The following is a 23,780-nucleotide window of genomic DNA, read 5'->3' on the forward strand; positions in this document are numbered from 1 at the left end:
TAATTGTAAATGTGAGTATATTCATACCACATCAAGTTTGATATTTGTACAAAAAATGAAAAGAAAATAAGATTTTTTTTTAAATTAAAATAGAACACACTGGAATGCTACAATATATCAGTTAATTCTCTGAATCGCTCGTCGCTTACATGCATGTGTTTTGAATGTGGGAAGAAACTGGAGTATTTGGAGAACATGCAAACTCCACACAAGAAGGTCTAGCCTGGATTCACAAAAATATGTTTCATAAACACAAAGTGACGTCCCCCACTTCCTTTATGTGACTCTCAGTGGGAAAACAAATTTGGATCTCTATTTGGCAACAATGCTACATTGAATTGTGAACTTGAATTGCTAAGATGTACTAATATATGCACTGACAAGGAAACGGTTACTTAAATAATACATACTATACTGCACAATTATAATAATAATAATAATAATAATTTAATGATTGATTTCTCATAACACTCATGCGCCTGTTCTGGTTCCGCCTGAAGTGTAGGTTCTGATTGCTGCTTTATCAGTGTCAGAAGATCAGGGCAAGCAAGGACTCTGTTGGCCTAAACCTGATCAGAAGCACTAAATTCCATTTACAATCTGAATTCTAATATTTGTTTCTTGAAATTGTATTCAATCCCAAATATCTATTCTCCTCATTTCATTGAGTTTCTCTTGACTGGATTGCTTCAGTACTGTTGTGGATGTTTTTGTTTTGAACAACCAAAGTTCAGCATTTATGTGTTGCCATGGCAATCTAATTTGCCCAGGCACTTCAAAATCAGTAGTGCAGGCTGATGTAACCTAAATTATACATTATTATTAATGGCACTGTTTTCTTAACCAATAGGATTTCAAATTCCTCCTTAAATTCCATGTTACCATCCTCTGACTGGTTGGTCAGAATAAGCCTAGTTTAACTAGCAAAAAAACACCTATTAACCTTTAATAATCAGTATCTCTGTTGAATATAAAGTTTTAAAATGTTTATTAAATATTGATTTTGAACTGCTCCACATGGTGTTCGTGGCACTTGTTTGCTGTTGTATTGCATTTTGTAACACGACAGTAACAACACTAGAAAGCAGATGCATTAAAAAATAAATACAAAATAAAATAAAAAATAAAAAAAGCCCTCTTAAATACACCCAAGGTTTATTAGAAAGATTTAGACATTATAAGAGAGCTTGTTTAGTCATGTCAATGAGCACAAGACTTGAATAAAAATGTGAAGAGGAGATACCATGAGTCAATGTTCCAAGACACTGACTTTAAATAAACTCAGTATTGAACAGTTAAGTGGTATTTGTAACTGTCTCTATTGTATGTGGTCATTAATCTCCATTACTGGGAAGGAATGGAAAAAACATGACATGACAAAAGAAAAAAACTACTGAAATTGTGCACAGCTATAAACAAGGCATTCCTGTGCATAAGTAGCATTATTGTTACGATTTAAATGGTTAAACAGTCATATGTGGCAAAGAGTAGCTGCAAAATGGAGTGCAAAACACCTGAGGTCTTTATGGTGACATTTCAATTTACCCCTGTGGACAAAACAACATATTTTGCTTTCAAAAGGTGCAAGTGGACATCTTTACAGTACTGGCAACATTAAGGTCAACCAATCCCTCAAATGCAAAGGACAAAAGACGTGGTGACAAAAGTGACTGTCCCACGCTCAACCCACACTCTATTTCTTTGCTTGCTTGGTGACCATATTGCGAGGAGGAGTGACCGGACGGCTGCCATTGGGCTTCTTCTTCTCAGCTGGTTTCAAAATCTACAAGTTGCATATAGAAAAAAAAGTACAAGGGAAAATTAAATACCGCATGGTACGTCAGTTAAAAGAGCACTGTAACTTAAATCGTTACCTGATGTACATTCGTAGATTAAGCAATCAGTATGACTGACATAATTAATGATTAATAATCATCTGACTTAAATTAAACTACAGAGTGCGCTCGGCCTATAAAATGCTGAGCTACCATGTCATATGTTCAATATCTTAAGTGGTACCTTGACATATGAGTTTCATTCATTCCAAGACATAGCCCGACGCTCAATTTATTGGTATATCAAATCAGTATTCACCACTGATATCAATTGAAATTCCCTTCATACGCTCCAGCCCACCCAAATGAATCAACCAAGTGAAGGCCAACTCGAAAAACTCATACATTGAGACACTCATAAGTCAAGGTACCACTGCACATATAGTATTTGTTAACAAACTTGGCTAACCAAAAATAAATAAGCAAAATGCCAAAGGACCTTACCTGAAAAGAACACATGAGGGTCTCATCCACACTCATCATTGCGCCAGCATTGTCAAACTCCCCACAATAATTTGGTGCAGAAAACAGAGTGACAAGCTGCCTTTTGGCAAAAAACTCATAGCCATCCTCAACAACCTGCAGCAAAGACAGAAATTGCAAACTATTCAGAGTTCTACACACTATGCAAAGCACTTTCAAATCTATACTACTGAATGCCTATAGACACAACATTGAAGCAAATGAAGGGTTGTAGTTAGCAGGTGATAAAACACGGAAGTCTCATCTCCAGGAAATGTAAACGCAGTCTTAGTCATATTATTTGTATGGTCCAAAAATTACCTGATGGGCACGACAGATCAGATCCAGGTCATGTTTATGCAGAAACTTGGCCACCACCTCTGAGCCGAAGGTAAATGATACACCTCGGTCATTCTCCCCCCAACCTAACACATCCTTGTCCGGATCAGACCAGAGCAAGTCGCAGAGTAGGCCCTGGTCGGGGACGTCAGTGGGGCGCATGATGCGTCTGATCTGCTCCATGGACTGCAGGTCAGGAGAAAGTCCTGTACAAAAAGAGCAGACAAGTACAAATAAACATTGCGATACGAGTGATATTCGCTCAACTTCAGTTGACAAACTGTACAGTGCTCAGTCAAGGACAAATGAAAAAGACTGACGTCAAAGTAACTATTTAGTATGTTGGCTTTAAAAACAAATTGTAAGAATTTGTTACAGCAAATTCAAAAGATTTAGATTTTCCAAAGAAAATACAGCTTTCTTGTGAACACATCACGGCAATTTTAAAAACTATTTTGAAACTTTGAAATGAATGAAGAAGCCAATTCATCCCTGTGATTGACTGGCAACTAGTCCACTTTCAAATTCAGCCAGCAAAAATTACACGATATCGGTTCTAAGTACTGGTAAACTGGGCGGGAAAACAACCGCCTCAAACCTACAGGTCGCACAAATACAAAGAAAGAAGGCGGAAGTGGCTGTTGGGCCACCATGTAGCTAAAAGCACTTCCTTAACCCGGCCAATGCAAATTCATCCACTTAAATCAGTCAAGTCACTTTACAACATTGTGCATTCTTTGCGCGTCAGGTTAAATCCTTCCTATACGGAAGGCTTGAACACAAACAAATGTTTGAGTATGCATCATGTGAACTTTGCAACAATAGTCAACTGCTCACGGCTAGGTGTGTTAGAAAAAAATCGAGTCAGCAATATATCGCGATATTATAGCGCGCAATTCTCGAATCAATTCGATATGCGGCCGAATCGATTTCTGAACACCAATTTTTTATGGGAATATTCAACAAAACGTCTTACTTAGGGTTAGGATTCACACATTGAGCATGGAAGAATGTTATATTAATGGAACAGTAAGCCTTAATATTTTATTTCAGTGCTGTTAAAAACATGAAACAGACTGCAACCTGTTTGTTAAATGCAGTGGCTCAGTTATAAGCCTGAATTTTCCGATAAATAAATACATTTTCATACAAATCTTGCAGTGTACAAGTTTACTAATTAGTATTTTCTAAATTTGAGTACAAAAAAATGGTAATAATCAATTTATATGAATCGAATTGCCAGGTACTATACAATTCACACCCCTAGTCACGACTATTTTGACAACCAAATGTGACTAATTTAATAGTGAACGTCATCATATTATTTTTGCATTTTTGTTTTCCTCTCAAAACTCCCGCTGCTCTTGTTGGCCGTCTGCCTGTGTGTGTCACATATATGCAGTAGTGACAATCTGGGTCATTCCAGATGTAAACAGAATCACTACGGCTAACCCTAACCGCCCCCCAAAAACAACACATTTATTATTACAGTGCCTTACGAAAGTATGAGCTCCACATGAACTTTATGAACTTTGCCACGTTTCAGGCTTCAAACATAAAAATATCAAATTGAATTTTTGTGTGTAAAGAACTAAAACCAAGTGGGACACAATCATGAAGATGAACAAAATTTAAATATTTCAAACTTTTCCCCCCAAATAAAACACACACAAAAATAAGATGTGCAAAAATGTTACATATTCTCTCCATTTCAATATAATTGACCGAACAGTGCTCTGGGAGATCTTTAAAGCTTGTGAAAAATTTTTATATCCCAATTCTGCTTTAAACTTTTCCACAACTTTATCCCGGACCTGCCTGGTGTGTTTTTTGTTCTTAACAATGCTTTTTGCTCCACAGCATTGTTTTAACAGACCTCTGAGACCATCACAGACCAGGTGCATTTATACTAATATAACTTAATCACTCAGAGAAGTGTTGTGTTTTACAATATGTTTACAAATAACATTTTGTTGATAATTGTGCCATTTGTGCGCACATGTCTGACATGGAGTTGGAGTGCTCTCAACCCACCCCAAAAAAGTACCAGTATTTGGAAATGAACACATTATCTTTGCCACCTAAATGTCACAATATGGTCATTTTTTTTATAATTAGCTTTTGATCCGAGTTTGCTCTTTGAATATTTCCTTTTGGCCCGGACAACAAACGCTCACCTCCATGACAGCAAAAGATCTTCTCATCAACAATGGCGGCAATTGGGAGGCAGTTAAAACAATCTGTGAAGGTCTTCCAGAGCTTGATGTTGTACCTTCTTTTGCCTGCAACATGAACCAAAAAAAAGCAAATTCAATTAAGTTATAGCAGTAAAGTAAAGTAAAGGCAAACATCTAAAAAGCATGACATTCCACATTGAGGAAAGATCAAACATATACAAGATGACTCACATTCATCATAAAAGCCATATATTCTGTTGATTGAAGCACACTCGTGGTTCCCCCTCAACAGGAAGAAGTTCTCGGGGTATTTGATTTTGTAGGCAAGCAGAAGACAGATTGTTTCCAGAGACTGCTTCCCCCTGTCCACATAGTCTCCCAAAAATAGGTAGTTGCTTTCTGGGGGGAAGCCCCCATACTCAAACAGCCTCAGCAAATCATAGTATTGCCCGTGGATGTCACCTGACATAGAAACGAAGAGTGATTAACGTTGGGCTGGAGTTAATATTAGTCATAGACAAAATGTTGAAACATATATATTTGCACATCTTACCGCAGATCTTGAGAGGGGCCTCAAGCTCAAGAAGAATGGGTTGACTTAGGAAGATTTCCCTGGATTTCAGGCACAATCCACGAATCTCATTCTCCTGCAGTTGAACATTCTTACCAGGTTTAGCACCTCTCACTGGTAAACACAAAATATACCACAAACGTCATGTGACGCGCTTACTGTACAAAACAGACGCATCGAAAGTTAGAAAAAAGTGTGTGGCAGTTTATATTTGAACATCGCAAATCAACATCGGCTCGTTTTGGAAGGCTCCGAAAAGTGTTGACAAACAGCTAGCCAAATGTACGCTACCATTATCAAGCAGATTAACAACATTTGGGATGAAATTTTCTTACCTTCTAAGAGACGTTGAATTATGCTGTCTATGTTGAGTTTGTCGACATCAGCCATCGTGGTGTTGCTGTTAAAATATCAACGAAGTCGAATGTAGGTCTCAGTGGTAAGTGCTAGCTCTTCTAGCATTAGCACCCAAACGTTAGCTTCTGTGTGTTTTCCGGTGCAGGGCAAATATGTAGGTTGGAGCCTGTTTCGATGTAGCCACTCGGATGCCCTCGAACAACCTAATAGATTACCGATGTACGTATCCGTAAAAAAAAAAAGTCTACATCTAAATATTAGATTTTACTGTACTCGGAAAGGTGGAATAATGTGTACGGTCATTCGATTACACAAAGATCCCTTCACTGTTTTTCACTGCCGCACCTTGGCTTGAGAAACTCGCAGTTGGGTCGGCAGACACGAGATTGCGGCTTTCGGGAATCAACCTTGCTGCTGCCCCCTACTGGAATGGAGGCCATTAAAAAGGACGCGATTATGCAATGAGGGACCACTGCTTCTTACATAATGTCAGTCATATTAAGATTGACTCAAGTTTAGAATAACACAAACAGCTGACAGAGAGATCTTGAATAATAGTTTTATGACAATTTAAGTGAAATTGATGTTATAGATTTAGAATTTTTCTATAGACATTGGTCATTTTGCTAAAAAGATAACATCTTTCACTAAGTAGCCTCCATTTTTGTTTCATATGTTTCTGGTTGTGAACTTGTGACCTTCCAACACTTTAACTATTCTATTGTGCTCATTGCGTTAACCACAGACCGTAAATACCGTTTATCAGAGGAGAAAAATAAAGTTTTTTATTTTTATTTTACTGAGAACATAGAGTCAGTATGTGAAACTTTTTATCATTGTATTTAAGAATATGATTAGTGAAACAACAAACATGCTAAATGTGATATTTAAACTGTACTTATTCTAAAATGTTTAATAAAATTGCTACATTGATGTTATGGAACACTACAACATCGCTGCAGTGTACGTTTGACCAATAATTGTATCTTAAAAAATGAAACTGTTGTCAAATAAATCTATTTGTTTTCTATCAATATTTTCTCTATTCCTGTTACATATTAAGCAGCAACATTAAGCGTAGGCGTTTTTTACTTAGAACATGAATTATTTACTTTCAACATTTCAAACTGTCACCTCATCAAGTGTATTGATTGGGTTCAAAGGCAGAAAGAACATTTGCTGTGGTCATTACAGTAAATTATAAATATACCCAGTTTTTGGCTACAGTTTTTTTTTTTTTCAGGTGTAGAGCATTCTTACTAGCCAAATATATATTATAATGTTGACCAAATAAGCCCAAATGTAGTCACAATTTCTGGATTTCCAATCACCTGGCTGTATGAGGTGTCCAAAACACACAAAATGTTTTAATACACAAAGGATTTGTCCAAGGTTTAGCAGCCTTGCCTTTGAAATAACTCAGCACATGAGTTACAGTATGTGGTCAAGGGACCACGATGGAAATAAGCCAATGGCTTTATTGTGTTTTCATCCCTTTGGCAGCAGTTGTGTCAATGTACACACACACACACATATATATATATATATATATATATATATATATATATATATATATATATATATATATATATATATATATATATGTTTGTCTATCAATGAATTAATCAATCAATCAATTTCCAAAGGTTTCAGTCAGGAAAGTAATTCATGTAATCGAAACAGTGTTTTACCAGGATAGTGAAAGGCTGCAAAGGTTAACAGTCTATTAAAGTTTTTAATGTGCACAATGTACAATTAATACATTTTATTCATGCCTACTCTTTGGTCTCCTTACACTTAAGTGTCCAATGTGGAGAACACAGGTTTTCTCCTGTGCCTGCAGAGACATCACATGAATTTACAAACTTACTTCTCTATCTGCATTGTTGCAATACGTTGTAACAAACAAGTATTTCATGAGGTAAGGATGGATTACAAAAACTGTCATTTTATTTAGCAAATATTCAGACTGCATGGGAAGGCACATATTTCACATTAGACAAATCTCATGGTGCACCACTTCGCAAAACGATTCATAAAAGTGGATTACAGTTTAATTATGTACCTTCTGTCATTTAGTAGAAGAACATTTGATTGTTTTGCTTGTTACTTTACATGATAGATAAGTTAACAGAAACTTTTTTCCCGCCTAGAAAATAATTTGGTCAAAATAGTTGACATTGGCTAATTTCCTGCAGCACATCTAATGATCTCTCATGGTACACCGGTTGAGAATCACTTTCCTAAGGAATGGCAGATGTCACATTGAACTCAGCTTGGTCAGAAATCCCTCAAAGACAAAGATTGTGTTGAGCTATTTACAGGACTGACACAGAACTTCAAAATAAGAGCAAGGCAATGAAATCATTTGGAGCCACAGGCTTCTCAAGAGCTGCTGTTTTATGTGGATTAGAGTCACTGTCTGGTGTGTTTTTTATGGACGGACAGGTCCTGCAGAGCACGAACCATTTTTGCAGGAGGCCTTGTTTTCCTTTGATCCTCTATAGAGCACTTTTACAATTGTAATCATTCTGTTGGGACATAACAATCATCAATGAAAGAAAAAAAGGATTAAATGCTGTTCACTTGAACAACCTAATGTATTGGTTTGTTATCACTGGTGTGATTAGACTAGAGAGGCCAGTGAAACAGAGGAACGTGAACCTTATCGTGTATTTTTCTACCCAGCTCAGTACATAACTATAAACAAGGTGAAATGTAATGACATTAAAAAGCAACATTCTCTCACAATATTTCACCACTGTGTAGAAAGAGGCTCATGAAGTAAACTAAATCCAATTGACTGAATATACAGACCCAATTAAGAAGGCTTACAAAAAAAAAACCTGTTGATCTGATGCAACAATCATGTGTTTTCACAAATGTTGTTAAGTGGACACGGTTTTTAGAAGGCAACACACATTATATTTTTGTTACATTTTATACTTTATATTGACCAGAGTCTCGATACTACAATAAGACCTATACCAAACTTTGTTTTTCTACAATTTTCACAAGACTCTTACAAACAAGTTTTAGTGTGTAATATTAGAAATAATTAAGCGGTCTCCATTTGATGTTGTTGTTGTTGTTGGACCTCAATATTGGTAGCTGGTCTTCCGGCTGTTTTTTTGTGTAATTGTGTTTGACTTTTCCAGCCTCTTATTGCTACCTGTCCCAACTTTTTTGAGATTTGTTGGCACCATGAAATTTTCAATCAACATATTTTTCCCTTAAAATTATACATTTTCTCAGTTTAAACTTTTGACCTGTGATCTGTTTTATTCTCAACAAAATATTGAAATTTGGCACTTCCAAATAATTGCATTCATTTTTATTCACAATTTGTATGGTGTCCCAACTTTTTGGGAATTGGGTTTGTACATGAACGTTCAAAAGTGTGCCAGTGTAATTTGCAAATTAATGCATTTACCCATAGTGTTCACAAGATGGCGCCAGCCAACAGTATTCAACACCATCTGAAAAAGAGCTCAAAACCACACACGTTTTCTACATCATTCCTTAATTAGGGATTAAATAAATGCTGTATTTTTAAATGTTCTTACTTTTGTTAAATATCATGTTGCATTAAATTATGTGGATATAATTGTATAGGTAGACATCATTTGAACAAATCTGTGAGCGGTAGAGAGTTACATTTTTTTCCTCAACATGTCATAAAGAGCACTACAGGGTAGACAAGCGACAATTACTTCCCTAGAACAGACATCAACAAACATTTACAAAAACTAAGTTCATGTCAATGTATAACTTGTTTGTTTTGTATAGCACAAATAAATAAATAAATAAATAATTTTCCATGCAAGTAAAACCAGAGTTATCATCAATGATTGAAATCATACCGTGGGGTCCTAGCAGACAACAGAAAACTTCAAGTTTTTGCAGATTATAATAGAACAATACAACAATTATGTGTGGCTTCAGTGCTTTTTATTAATGGTGGAAGAGGTTGGAAAAATGTCATGATGCTGAATGTGGTGTTATGTCCTCTACAAACGGATGCAGCAGAACTTGAATTTGCTCTATGCTCCACTTCAGAACAGAATGTTCCTAAGAGGTGTGTGTCCATGTTGTTGACAACAGCCACTTTGCTGAAGAGGGTGTTTTTGGTGCGTTCCAAACAGAGACAGCGAGAGGAGTCAAATGAGACAAGACAGTACGGAATGTCCTAGAATAGTGTGTTCTTGTGTGCTTCACTCTCATCTGACTTGAACCCTTTACTCCTGTGATGAACTCATGTTTTGCAAAATGTTTCTATATATTCACAAGAAAACACTATGCGTGTTTCTGTTTACACTAATTGTTTATTGTCATCTTCTGAATAATACAATTAATATTAATCTAATATTTGACTAATTATTTGACAAATTGCTGACAGTCATTTATAGTGTATAACATCCCAGACGCATCAATTCCTTATTTGTTTTAAATAATATAGTCTAGATTCACCCACAGAGTCATAAATAATAATAATAAAAAATATAATAATAATAATAATAATAATAATAATAATAATAATAATAATAATAATATGTAATAATTTCCTGTAGCAGAATGTACCCCGAGCCCGAGGTACTAAAATATGGGGACATTATTTTCAAATAGAATATCAAGCCGAGGGTTAACTGTGAGGTTATAGTGATCAGAACACGGGCAGGAAGTGTAAATCAATAAAACTAACTTTACTATGGTCTCTTGAAGTTATTATGAAAGTAATGGCAATTGCCTTGCCTTTAACCCTGTAGTATCAGCAGGGGGAGCACCTATCACCCGATTTGTGCGGCGCATGTCCAAAGCAATATTTTACTTGAAGGAAGAACATCCCTCCCTGTACTTGAATAATTTGACACAACGCTCCGGCTATGCTCATAAAACAACATAATCAGAAATGCAAGCACCCTTTTCTATAATTTTATCCATTAATAGTAATACACATAAAATAAGTGATCAATAAAACAGCAAAGCATTTCATCACAGCTTTTCGAGATACGGAGTGTGAGTTTATTTTTATTTTATTTTTTGCATAAACATTCTCTTCTATATTTTACATAATATTCTAATCAGATGATTTTAAGGATGAAAACTCACATCAGGTGATTACTTGAAAATATGATATACGCATCAGTTTAGTGGGAGGGGTGTAATATTGGGGATGATAGGTGTAATTAAATTTATGTGCAAAGTAAAAACTTTTTGGGGGGAGTTACTTTAAATATAGGCTATTAAGACAACGGCCCAGTTTTGTATTTTATTGGCTACTCCCTGATAGTGAGCTCCTAGAGAAACAAGTAAGTGGGCTTGGCTAAATTCCCTGAACTGCACTGATCTACTCATCATCTCCTTCTCTCCTTTTTTTCAGGCGCCATCGATTAGCCACGGGTTTCACGTCAGTATTGATAACTTTGCCAAAGCAAAATCAAGTGCAATTGTCCAGTTAATGTTGTGGACGGAAGCTCGGACCCAATCAGTCGGCGTTTACTTTTAAAGTGGTGTTGCCAAACCTACTTTTTTCCCTTCTTTTTTGTACTTCTACCAAACATTCGAATGAGACGTGATGACAAACATATCGGCGGAGCCGTGTTGTAAGTGTGTTTTTGTCAAAGTGGCATCCCTGCCTATAAATGCGCTTTAACTGGGGGGAATCCAGCCCACATATTTATTGCAGCCACTGAAAAAAAAATCTCCTCAATATCCCCCAAGATGGCCGCCGATGTAGGATCGATGTTTCAATATTGGAAGAAATTTGATCTACGGCGGCTTCAGGTTAGTGCTATTCTCCTAATTTTCGCTTTATTTTTCCAGCAGCAAGTGTTCTGTTGTGCTCGGAAGTGTCTCGGGTCTTTTTGGGTGACTGTGAGAGTGAAAGCGGCGTGCTTTGCATCGCTACTTATTAGAAATTGATCCGTGTTCTGCCTTTGTTCGGTTCAATCATTGATCAGCGCGGAGCGACCGCGGAGCAGCACAGCCTCGACTAGCCACACCGATCTGGGATCAGCACCGCGGACAGCACTGTTATTTTTGCTTCCCCCCTAAAATCTCGACCGTGAGCCACTCGCACCGCTGTGCTCACATGCACGGAAACTTTTAATGCGCCGTCGAGTCGCTCGTATTGCATGGTAACTTTTCACACAGCTTCGTGTTTTATGCGGTTTGTGTCGACGGACGCCGCGGTGCTACTGGCTGCACCGGTCTTTAGCTTGCAAACCAAATTTAATGTCGTTTTAGATGTTTGCAGTCTACAAGCTGACAAGTTTGTGCAAGTTTTTTTTTTTAAACCGAAGGTATTTGCTAGTGTTACATTTGACGGAAGCACGTTGGTCGCAACGAGTGGACTGGACATTGGGGTTCTTCGTTGATAAGCAAGCAAGCAAGCAAGCAAACAAACAAGCGAGCTCGTCGTCTTTGAAGCCTCCAAACGATCTGGTGGACTTTTTTTTGAGCACGGAAATGTGTCTTAACGGCTAGCGTGAGGAATGTGGCAGGTGAGCACTTTGTTTTATCGCACACTAACATTACACATACAGTAGCCTATCGTTTCTTGTAGCTTGACCACACCGTTAGCCGCAAAGTTGAATTGGCGAACCACACTACAAGGCGGTTTTGTTATTCTTTTGCTGTATATTTTTCAAGAAAGCAATGTTGGTTGAAATCATCTGTGGTTTCCGCTCCCCTCCCTCTCAACCCCCTCTCCCCCGAAGCCGCATATAGGGCTGCTCGAACAGGGGGCGGTGGGGGCTGTGTAATTGTATTCCCCGCTAATGTTTGTAAATCAGCCAGGGCCGGCGCAAGGGCACCATCTCCGCCGTCTGACTGATGTCGTGCATCATGACAAATGACAGGAGCATGGCAGCCCGCCCCCTCGCCAAAGCCAACCGTGCAGGAACAATCACATCTGGTGTGTGTGTTGTGTCGCGTGTTATTGCAGCTCCTGGCCGCTGGACCGCCCTGTCATCCGGTTGTAGCTGGCTCTCTCCCCGAACACGAGCGAGAAATAGTCATAAACATTCAACGAGCTTTTTCGTCCAATTGCACCGGGTAGCCTCGTCGCGACATTCCCAGCCATCAACCTACCGTTACAGCCTGCAAAATAAGTGTGACCTTATCTTATGATATTGAGATCCAATACAGGAACTACATCTGTCAAAATACTGTCTTATAATCATTTGCACGTGAGCCATCTAATTAGATTCAGTAGAAAACTACATCAGCCAATGCTAATAATGCTCATTTATTTTATATTGCGTGTTATTCTTGGCGTAGTTTGCAGAAACTGCACTGCATCATACTGAGAGATGTGTTAAATGTGTTGTCTCATGTGGTGAAACCAAAATTAGAAACACCGCATTGTAAAACTACAACCACAATAATTAACATTGATAAACAAATGGCCTACTTCTCCAACAGTGTCTGAAAAATAAGCATAGTTCTTGCAAAAGCAAATTTTGATGCAAGTCTAGTATTGACATTGTTACATTGTGCACCTAATATGATTATATATATAAAAAAAAAAGCTCAGTCCTGACCCCCCAGCCGCACCCCCTCCCCGTGTATATATTTAAGATACCAATTACTGAAGCAGGTTGTTTCAGTGGTAGTCAGCTATGTTGCATGGTACTGTGACACGCTTTCTCCCCTCAATCATATATCAATTTTGATGCTGAGCAGTTTTATCACTGTAAAATATAACTGCAACAATAAGCATATTGTTCAATGAATATCAGTTTGACAGTGTAAACAGAAAGACTGAAATCTTCAAACTAATCTCTACTGTATCTGTTATCTGCCTCTCTCTTCACTTAGTGTAAGTGTACTTAAAAAAATATCTGCGAAAGTGGTAACTTAAAGTGCAAAAGAATCACAGTATATTATGTCCTTATAAAATTAATTAAAAAAAAAAATCACCCTTGTAAAACTCGTTGTATCCGGATTTACAAAAATATTTATGATTTCACTGTTGCCAAATAAGAAAATGTAATAATTAATATGGCTGATTCAAGGAGTAGCTACAATATGCACTCATCACTTTTCAAATGGTAAAATGGGTGACATTAAATGTAACACTGAATCGTGCACTTTCACTTTGCACTGTTGAATGTTGGTTGCACTTCAGAACTAGATTAGTCATCTTTTGATTCAGAAAAGTTTCAAATTTAAATTGTAGTCCATGTTTGGATGTATAGTATGAGTAACATTTGAAAAAGCTTTAGTGCAATGCATAGAAACACTCAGTGTGACTTTGCTAATGACATTTACCGTTGCCCTTGTCACAATAATGTTCATAAGGTTTGTTAAAGTCATATTCGTGGCTGAGCTGTTGTCTTGCATGTAAACAATGTGACTTCTTTATACTCACAAATGTGTTTGTAAACAAGATGCACCCCCCCCCCCAGACACATCGTTTTAAGATGGCTCAGGTGATCATTGTTAAATTTGAGTCTAACATTATTTTTCCACCACATGGCTGACACTTACAGTGTGGCTTGAAGTGACACCATAACAGCAAGCGATTACACTGTCAGAGAATGAATAATCATTACAGCAGTTGTGCGACCCAAAATGCCATTCTTGCGTTTATCGTGTGACAGTAGGGGCTATTTATAACAGCAGTTAACACCGCAACATTTATTTTCTCATTACACACTGTTATGAGTATATGAAGTGTTGGCGCAGTGGAGTTGTGCCTCTGAGTTGTCTAGGATGAATAATTCACCTGCAGGCTGATGAAAAGAGGGCACGGAGAGTGTGAAGCGCTGAGGTGGGGTGACCTTGGTTCCTGCTGGCTGCAGGTCACCCGGCCGTTGCTGTGGTAATCATTCACACCGGCCAGATGGCATTTCTGTGGGCGGGCATGAAAAGGACGGGTCAGGGTCTCTCCTGCCAGGCCCAGTGAAGAACCCTGGGCCAGTGCGGTGCCAGCCAGGGGGAGCGAGTTGTTTCTAATAGATGATAGGGTGTGATTCATTTGACTTTTGATAACTTTTTGCGTCTGTTTGCTTTAGAGATAGACCGTTATGTTGTTTTTTTTCAGTCCAAGTCCGATACCAATTAGTCAAACCGATATTTGGAGCCGATATTCAATTTCAGTAAAAAGGAAAAATATTGGTGTAAAAAACAAATTAAAATACAAATTCCAAATCTTACTTTATTGAAATGTCTTAAAGCATATGTTTATTGAACAAGATGTTGATATTTAATTTTTTCTTTTTGTTTTTTTAAATCTTAGACATCTATGTTTTAAAATTCTAACAAAAATCTCCAAGGAGCTCCCAGGGTCATAAGTATGTCTTAAAAACTAAATGAAAACTTAAACAAGTAAATATCATAGCTCCCTATAGATTTCTACAGTAAATATTTTTTTCCCTAAAATTTCCACCAAATAAGTGGAATGTTAATTTTTCATGTATCTCTGTTTTACTTTCAAATGAAAACAAAAGATTCCTAAGGTCAGCAGCATTTCTCATAAAGTTAACTGAAAAGCTAAATAAATAGTTCCCTGAGGTCAACACCGTTTTAAATGGATCTGTTATTGGCCGTCAGATTAAAAAAAAAAAGGCCGATACCGATATTCGTTAAAATGCCAAATATCAACACTGATAATCGGCCTGGCTGATAATTGGTCCACCCCTAGTTTGCTTTTATGTTCACTATGTACCTTTTTCTGTTTCTGAAAAGATCTGTTCTGTAACAAATTGTATCTGGTTGGACTTTTAAAAGCTTGCACGCGGTTGTCTGTCCTTATGGCCACTCAAATCCAGCAGTCTGTTGTTTCGTCTGTTTCTTGTGATGTTGCAACGCTGTGCTCATTTGGCGAAATAATGCCTCAGTGATTTGTTCGGATTCCTTGACCCTCTTTCCGCTCTTCTCTTCCATGAATTTAAGAGGCGGCGCGGTTTTTAGATCACAAACAAAAGCGGTGCTACATTCAGCATGACTCAGTTGCTCTGGTGTCAGCTCTAATCCACACACATAGACAACAGTATTGCCAAACAGTGAAATTGCTTTGCAGCCTGTGAGCCGGGGGTGCCTCGGCTGCCAGCCCGCTCTGTGTGCCGTTTGCCAGCAGAATCCGCACGCACGCACGCACGCACGCACGCACGCACGCACACACACACACACAACATGCACACTAACCTCCCAATCTCAAATTGGCTGTGAAAATCGCTGTCTGTCTCTCATTCATTCATGCTTTAAATATTTGTTTGCTGATACTGTTAATGTCACATGTCTCAGTGTAATCTCATTGTAGTGGGGAGTAAATCTGTCTGAGCGCCTCCAATCTCGTATTATTTATGCTAATGACTGTATGGTTTCGTTCCAAAGCTGAGCTGGCTCGAAAAGGCTTCAAAGTTGCCCTTCGCTGTGGGTGCCGCACTCTGTGTTGTTCATTATTCCATCTTTCGCAACTTGTCTCATGTTGGCAGCTCCTTCAAATGTGTTGCAGATTAAGTGCTGCGTTTACATGTAAAAGCACTGGTTCGAGTCCTCATATAAACGTATGCTCCCACTACCACTACTCGTTTGACTGAAGGGGAGGGCCGTGTGTCTGTCACAATCTGGCATCCTTTGGGCTGGCCCTCTTTTCCTTTGACAGTAGCAACAAAGAAAAACCAGGAAGTGGAGTTTAACACAACCATCTGGGGCAAATTGAGATGTGAAATCCAGGAGCAATAACCCAAGTATATACAACCAGGGAACATTAGAGCGTGAGAGGAGTGAAACAGACTTTAGCGTTAAGCTGTTTAACCTCACTGTGTAGCATTAGTGGTAGAGACTTCAAAGCAGATGCTTGAGCGTTGGAAGACGAATGACAAATGGGTTTAGAGAGAGCTACGTTCAGCATTCACACTTGAAGACTAGGCCTGTCATTAATGTCAGCTTAATCACTCTGACCTTCCTTCAAGTAGATTTCCATACCTATCCATTTTTTCCCCCCGCCGCGCTTGTGCTCCCGTCTTCACGCTGCCGCATGTGCGGTATTTTGATAAGCTGTGCTGTGATGACATTGTTTCTAAAGTCCTACATGCCACATTTCGAAGATGTACGGTCGTGTGCTCATTTTTAAACACAAGAGCTCAGTTCAGCAAATGGTAAAACATTTGTAATCTAAAATGCTGTACAGTGGGTTCCGCAAATACGGGGGACTGTCTGGGACCGAGCCTGACCACGAGTAGTGAATTTGTGCAAATAATTGACACTCCCCTAAAAGTGAGAAACTGTGGCGCGCCGATTGATCAGGCACCGATCATGATTGGTCGATTTCTGTGGAAAAGTACGCGAGCGTGGCATATGTCTATTAGTACCGAATGCTGATCACAAAAAACGATCACCCACAACTTGTACTTTTGAGCCTGTGTCCCCCCTTGAGGACCGGATTTAATCGACTGAGTACTCAGGTATCAAATTATTTTTAAAAAAATTATTTTTACACTTGAACAGCCTCGCTACCTTGTTATACAAGAATAATTCAGTTGAAAAAATGGCACAAATGACCAATTATATGTAGAAAATTACTTCTGAATGGTGACTTTTGTAGATGGCAACAATGGCTGTCATGCTTTCAAGGATCACGGTGGACACTAGGGGTGTTTAAAAAAAATAGATTCGGCAATATTACAGCGCACAATTCTCATATCGATTCAATATGCAGATGAATCGATTTTTAAAGATCACTTTTTGATGGAAATATTCAACAAAATGTCTTAATTAGGTTTCAAACTTAAAGCATGTAAGAATGTTATAATAATTGAACATTAAGCCTTCAAATTTGATTTCAATGCTGTTCAAACATGAAACAGATTGCAACCTGTTTGTTAAATACAGTGGCTCAGTTGTAAGCCTAAAGTACATTTTCATACCAATCTTACAGTGTACATGTACAAGTTTACTTATGAGTATTTTCTAAATTTGAGTTAAAAAAAATCGCAATAATTGACTTATAGATTCTTATCGAGATTAATCGGTATTGAATCGAATCGTGACCTATGAATCGTGATACAGATTGAATCGCAAGGTACTAGGCAATTCACACCCCTAGTGGACACCATCAACTGATCAGCTGTTCATTTCATAAATTAAGAAATGCCTCTTGGAGCCGAACTGCGTGTCTTCAAATCCTGCTCACTCGCGCTCAAGAATACACAAAAAAATGCATGCAACTAGCGTGAAAATATGTATCCATTTTATTGTACAGTCACTTCTAATAAAACTGAACACCACGCTCGACAAAACTTTTCGGTCGTCGCGGAATAAACAAAAAAGTTTATCAAACTTGCTAGGATCATATTTTAATGTGAAACAATGATAAAACTTCCGGTTTTAGTTTCTACAGTAACAATATTACACCTTTTATTTTATTAATCGTCACAGTTACCTTGTGGACTTAAAATCAAATGACTAACAGAATTGTTTTCTGCTGACGTATTGTCACATTATCGACAGCGTGGAAGTCAATAAATGGTGTTGTGTTGTAATTTCATTCTGCCAGCGTATTGGGAACTACTGTTTTGGAAACTGATGCATTTTAAGGCTATAAAGGGCTCTAGTTTACATGGGGGTGTCGGCATGTCAAGAACCAAAATACATTCACACATAAACAGCACAAATCTCAGTATGGTTGTTTGTTTTATTTCTGCATTACATATGCAATATTGGAAACGGTTAAATCTGGTGATTGATTTTAAAGGGAAAAAAATATTGACTCTCAAACTGGGTCACCATCTGCAGCCTGAGGCAGGACCACCATTTCTGAGAACAACCCAGCACCACACACTGAAAGTTAAATTTTTATTGTCTTCACAAATGTTATGGGCAATGTGGCAGTGTTTTGTAGTATTCATAAAGATTGCTAAAGGTTTTTGGAATATGTTAAGATGGTTGTCCGTTTCATTCCTTGAAAGTCTTACTGGCAAATAGCCAAATCTGCATGACTTAAAACCACCAATAGTAGGGTTGTGCCAAAAAATCAATTCTCATAAGAATACCAATTCTCATTTAGTACGACTCAGAATCCATTTTAAATGTCGCAAAATAAATTGTATTTAAATTATTATATACTGTCTTGCTCTTGTTTGTGTGTGCCTTTATTGGGAGCGCTGTTTATGTTGTACACAATTTGGCCATTTAGGGGCAGTGTGGTTCCGTGCGTTCTGATACACTTTTAAGTTGTAGTCACATTAGAGAGTAGAAGGAAAAAGTCACGATCAAGTTATTCCAATAAAAGTTTTTGTTTTTTTTGCAGTGTAGGAAGAGCATATGTCGATCACTTATGTTAAGATGCTTCTTTGTATACATTCCTGAAGCATTTTGTATGAATAGCCGTTCTTTTGAGTGATAAAAGTGTCGCGAGTAGCGCGCTAATTAGCATTAGCGAGTCAGACTAGAGTAGATCATTACAATTCTTGGCACATCTATAAATTAAAGCAAAATTATTGTCAATCAAATCATTTTGAATCAAAAATCGATTCTGGATCGAATCGCTGAGACAAAAATCGGAATCAAATCGTGAGAGAGTCAAAGTTCCCCACCCCTAACCAATAGGTATATTTCAGTTAATGAAACGTAAAGCTATAGTTGTAGGCATGCTCTCACATACCATATTATTGCTTTGGATATATTGATGATCTGCTTTGAATGATCTGCTACATTTTCCTGCGTCTCAAAGCTGTAGCTCAATTTTTCTCCCCAGCTCAAGCGCACCCTTGGTACATGACGGTGCTTCACAGAGATGCCTAATTTTTTATAGCAGTCTTCTGCTGCCCTGAGGCTGAAGCAATTGCTCTGCAGGAGTAAATAACCAGCTTTAACAAAACTTAGGGGACACATTAGTCTGCAGCAGGACTGCTTCGTAGTGGTAGGGCAGCCTCGTCTTCCCTCACACACAGGCAGTAGGAAGCATCAGCAGAGAGGTAATGGCTCATCGGCATGAGTATAAAGCCGTGGCCTCTCTCCCTGTTGACAGCCGGCCCCCCTGCCCGGCCAGTTCATATCGAGCTGTGTTTCTCCACCGCGGCCTTGGCTTTATTTGTTTTTACCAGCTGACGTCACTGCACACATATTGAGCACCGGTCCTTTCTTGTTCATATCACAGGCTTTTCACCGAAAAGCCCTCCCCTCCCACCTAGCCACATTGAGTCGCTGCATCGCGGCCTACCGTGCCTCATCTGACCGGAGCCATGTTCCACTCTATTTTCATTTCGGCCATTTCATTCGTCATGACTAAAAACGGTAGTGGTGTGTTCTTATGTTGCTTGTCATGTAGCGCATGATAGCATAGTGTGATGGGGACTCCTGGGCCCCAGTGCACTCATGAGATCAATGCTTTTCTAACCCTCTCCTGGTTGTCTTGGGGGACCTCGGCTGCTCTCATTATGTGCTGGTGCTTGGAGTGCGTTTCCGATACGGGAGAGGTAGACACCGCGGTGCATGCCAGATGCATGGTGGTCTTTTGAGTGGAGTCCGCTTTTTATTATCGTTACAAAGCCTCATTTCTACAGTATAATAAAGAAAGTGTGCCGTGGCGAGAAACTGATGGATGGGTCTGGTCGTGTCAGTTTTTTTCCACCGCCACACTGCTAATTACTCTTTTATTCATCCCCAACAATGTGAGGGCATAGAATAAATCTGAGTCATGCACTCGTGCTGCTTCGCCAGAAAGGTGTAGACTGGTGTAGGCTCTAAAGCGAGCGAGTGGCTTCAAGAGGTATAGTTTATCATTTTTAATGGAGAGGAAGAGGAAGTAAAGACGTGAAGCGGGGCTTTGTGATTTATATGTCGACGCATTCGGTGGAGAAAAGAGCAAGTCCACACTATCTCCCTTGTCCTTACAGTCTCTTATGAGGCACTCCCACTCAAATCCTAGCCCTTTCCACATTCTTGGCTCCTCTTCACCAAAGCACACCTTCCTTTCATCTCAAAACCTCCAGGGGAGAATGGGAGGACTTACCAGTAGCAAATGTATTAATATATTATGCAGCAATTGTAAGCAATTCTGTTGGTGATCACTTGTAGACTAGGGTGACCAGATTTTCAACATTAGCTTGTTCACTCCCAGCCATTTTCACTGAAGCAGCCCCCTTTGCTCCCGGCTGTTTTACTGGATTTTGACTATATACGTAAATTATTTTATACTGTCTTGCCTTTGTCTGTGTGTGCCTTTATTTGGAGCGCTGTTCATGTTGTACCCGGTTTGGCCACTGAGGGGCAGTGTGATTCCACGTGGTCTAATACACTGTTAAGTTGTAGCCACATTAGAGTAGAAGGAAAAAGTCACGATCAAGTTATTGCAATAAAAGTTGTTTTTTTTTGCAGTGTGGAGCCGTTCTTTTGAGTGATAAAAGTGCAGCGAGTAGCGCGCTAATTAGCATTAGCGAGTCAGACTGGAGTAGATCATTACATTTCCTTGCACACCTATAGATTGAAGCAAAAATCATTGTCAATCAATTCATTTTGAATCAAAAATCGTTCTTAATCAAAAATCGATTCTGAATCTAATCACAGACCCAAAAATTGGAATTGAATCGAACCGTGAGACATTCAAAGATTCCCACCCCTAATAATAAATACGTCTTCGGGAACATGGTAATATTTAAAATAGAACATATTTATATGTTTTTTGGAGCAAATTATTTAAAAACTGGGCTACAATTTAGCTGAAAATCAGGTATACATTAAATTCCCACCAAATGTAATGGCAATCATCGTCTGGGGATCAGGTGGGGCTAATGTCACATTCTTTCATCAATGCAGTCACCATTATCCAGGCAGCTATTGGAAGCTGGCTGTGCCGTTTACCAAACCACGGTCCCGCATTAGAACTGCATAGAAATACGCAGGCAGAAAAGCTCAGCTTGCGTTGGCTCTGTCCAGCAATCGCAGCGGTACAATTACATTTCCTATTATTTTTAGAGACAGAAGCAGGAAATATTTCTAGCTCCGGGAAAACGAAAACACGCCTGTGACCGACCCAAGGCTCAAAAACGGAACTGTCCCGGTAAAACGAGACCTCTGGTCACCCTATTGTAGACAAATATGCGGTATGCAAGGAGCATCAAGCATCTCCTCCCGTGCCTTTCAGCTGAATGAGTTGTGTTGTTTTCCAAATCTGCCAATGTCATGTCTCCATTTTCACCTGTGCATTTAGTTTGGTAGTGGAAGGCAGAGTATTGACGAGGGTTTGAAACCGTTAGCTTTGCTGGTGTGTAATATAGACCTCGAGGCTATTCTTTATTTCCGCTCAGTCTCATGAGTGCTTTCTAGACCTTGTAAGCTTAATTAAATATTCAGCTGAAGACTGTAAGCGGGTCACTATTTTTGTCTTTTAAGTGTGGTAATAGAGGCTCGCATCAACATAGACACACAAAAAAACACTCAACAAAAGAATGACTGTTAAGGCATTTTATCTTATATCTTTATGTCAAAAGGTGAAGAGGAATTCAAGGAGTCTCTTTTTTTTTCTCCTTCAATTTCCCTCGTTAGCCTCCTACTGCAATCCTCCTGTAGTGTCTTTTCCAGATGAATTTTATTATATTTTTTCGCCTCTCCCGCTTTCCCATTTCTTGCTCTCTCACTCCTCAGCAGTTTTCCCCAGACAGGTTCCACAGTGTTTTAGAGGGGATGGATTTAATTGCTCTGTGGGGATTGGTTGGCTGTGCCGGGCTCGGCTGTTTAATTAGTGTACCCTGCCGGGATTGGTTTAATGCTTCATGATCTTGAAATTGTCTGATTGTTCAGCCCTCTGGGGACTCTCCTTGCCTACATAGACAGCAGGTTTAGCTAAACATTGCTTCAGGCTTGCGGCATTGTGCCTAAGGACCGAAGGAACTGAAATTTGGGAGAGGGTCAACCCCACAGGTCATGCATTTGTAGTAGAAAGTCTTGCGCCTTCACCAGAATTGAATCGATCTCACTGGAATGTTTAGCCTTCCAGTATTTAATTCAAACTTGATATTATACAGGGAAATCACTCCATTTACTATTCATGTAGTTCCAATATTTAGACTATGATACAGTATTTTTGTATGATAAGTAGGCACTTTTGCTCTATACAGCAAAAGTAATATTCATGTGAATTTATGCTTCCTCGCAACTTCCGGAACATTTTTTACTTGGTGGTCTGAATGGATGTTGTCTTTTTAAACATGGGCAGCATCATCTCATGACGATCTGTGAATTATGTGCGTGGTCACCTTGAGTTAGGGGAGCCGCAGAGATTACATTTCTGTAAAAGGTTTGGGGCGTGTCTATGTCCCTTCAGTGGCCTTGCACAGGATGCCCTTGATTTTGTTCAATCATGGCAGTGTTTTTGACCTTAAGAGTAAATGCGCCTGGCATCAGATCACGGATAAGGAAGAGTGTGGCAGTTCAGTCCAGCACAGATAGTACTTATTGAAGGCTAAACTCATTCCGCTTCATCAAACTTATCGAGCCTTCGCTTTCAAAGAAGTCAACCTTGAAGTGCATAAATCTCCATTGGCTGGTAATAAGAATATGGTCCTTCCTCTGCCTCTATTTGTCCTCTTGGACAATGATGACTGGATGTTCTTGTACAGTTGAGCCCTGGTACACACATAATGATTCTTCAAATCTTAAAAGACTGTTTATCAGTTAGAGATGCCACGCATAAAGAATAGATAAGAAGGCAGGAATTGAACTGTTTTGGTCATATAGTGTGTGTGTGTGTGTGTGTGGTGGTCTCCGATGGAGTACTACACACATTAAGATTCTCTTCCAACACTGAGTATCACAAGTATCACAAAGTATCACATGATCACACACTATCTCAAAAACGAAGAACAGGCACTCCGGGATATGTACTGATATTACCAGAGTGTTTCCAAAACGGACCAGGTGAGAGCGTTGTGAAATGTGAACGCAATCTGATTAATATTGCGTTTGTGGAATATGAATTAAGCAGAAAAAGACACTAGTTTTTATCCATCTCAGGGGGCGGCCATTTTGCCACTTGCTGTCAACTGAAAATGACATCACAGTTGCTCATGGCTTAGGTCACAACCAATCACA

General features: G+C 38.9%; 2 protein-coding genes across 9 annotated transcripts in view; one reads left to right on the top strand and one right to left on the bottom strand.

Moving 5' to 3' along the window:
* Positions 1 to 1,138: 1,138 nt before the first annotated feature.
* On the bottom strand, positions 1,139 to 6,156 carry LOC144049085 (serine/threonine-protein phosphatase PP1-gamma catalytic subunit A). The gene is made up of 7 exons (XM_077561710.1): positions 5,720 to 6,156; positions 5,367 to 5,498; positions 5,045 to 5,275; positions 4,814 to 4,918; positions 2,619 to 2,842; positions 2,280 to 2,414; positions 1,139 to 1,783 (listed from the first exon to the last, which is right to left on the bottom strand). Exons 1-7 carry the CDS (start codon positions 5,772 to 5,774, stop codon positions 1,694 to 1,696), a joined length of 972 nt encoding a protein of 323 aa, XP_077417836.1. The 5' UTR covers positions 5,775 to 6,156; the 3' UTR covers positions 1,139 to 1,693.
* A 4,798-nt stretch (positions 6,157 to 10,954) lies between these two features.
* Positions 10,955 to 23,780, top strand: part of cux2b (cut-like homeobox 2b) — a 128,265-nt gene continuing 115,439 nt past the window's right edge. For 2 of the 8 annotated variants that reach the window (XM_077561265.1, XM_077561266.1), the window contains exon 1: positions 11,485 to 11,525. Coding sequence is in view for 4 of the 8 variants with exons in the window: in XM_077561261.1 (XP_077417387.1) it covers positions 11,463 to 11,525 (63 nt within the window). In the remaining 4 variants the exon portion in view is untranslated. The other 6 variants (XM_077561264.1, XM_077561262.1, XM_077561261.1 and 3 more) reach the window with 5 other exon arrangements.

The sequence above is a fragment of the Vanacampus margaritifer genome, chromosome 3 (assembly GCF_051991255.1).
Source record: "Vanacampus margaritifer isolate UIUO_Vmar chromosome 3, RoL_Vmar_1.0, whole genome shotgun sequence".
Classification (NCBI taxonomy): Eukaryota; Metazoa; Chordata; class Actinopteri; order Syngnathiformes; family Syngnathidae; genus Vanacampus; species Vanacampus margaritifer.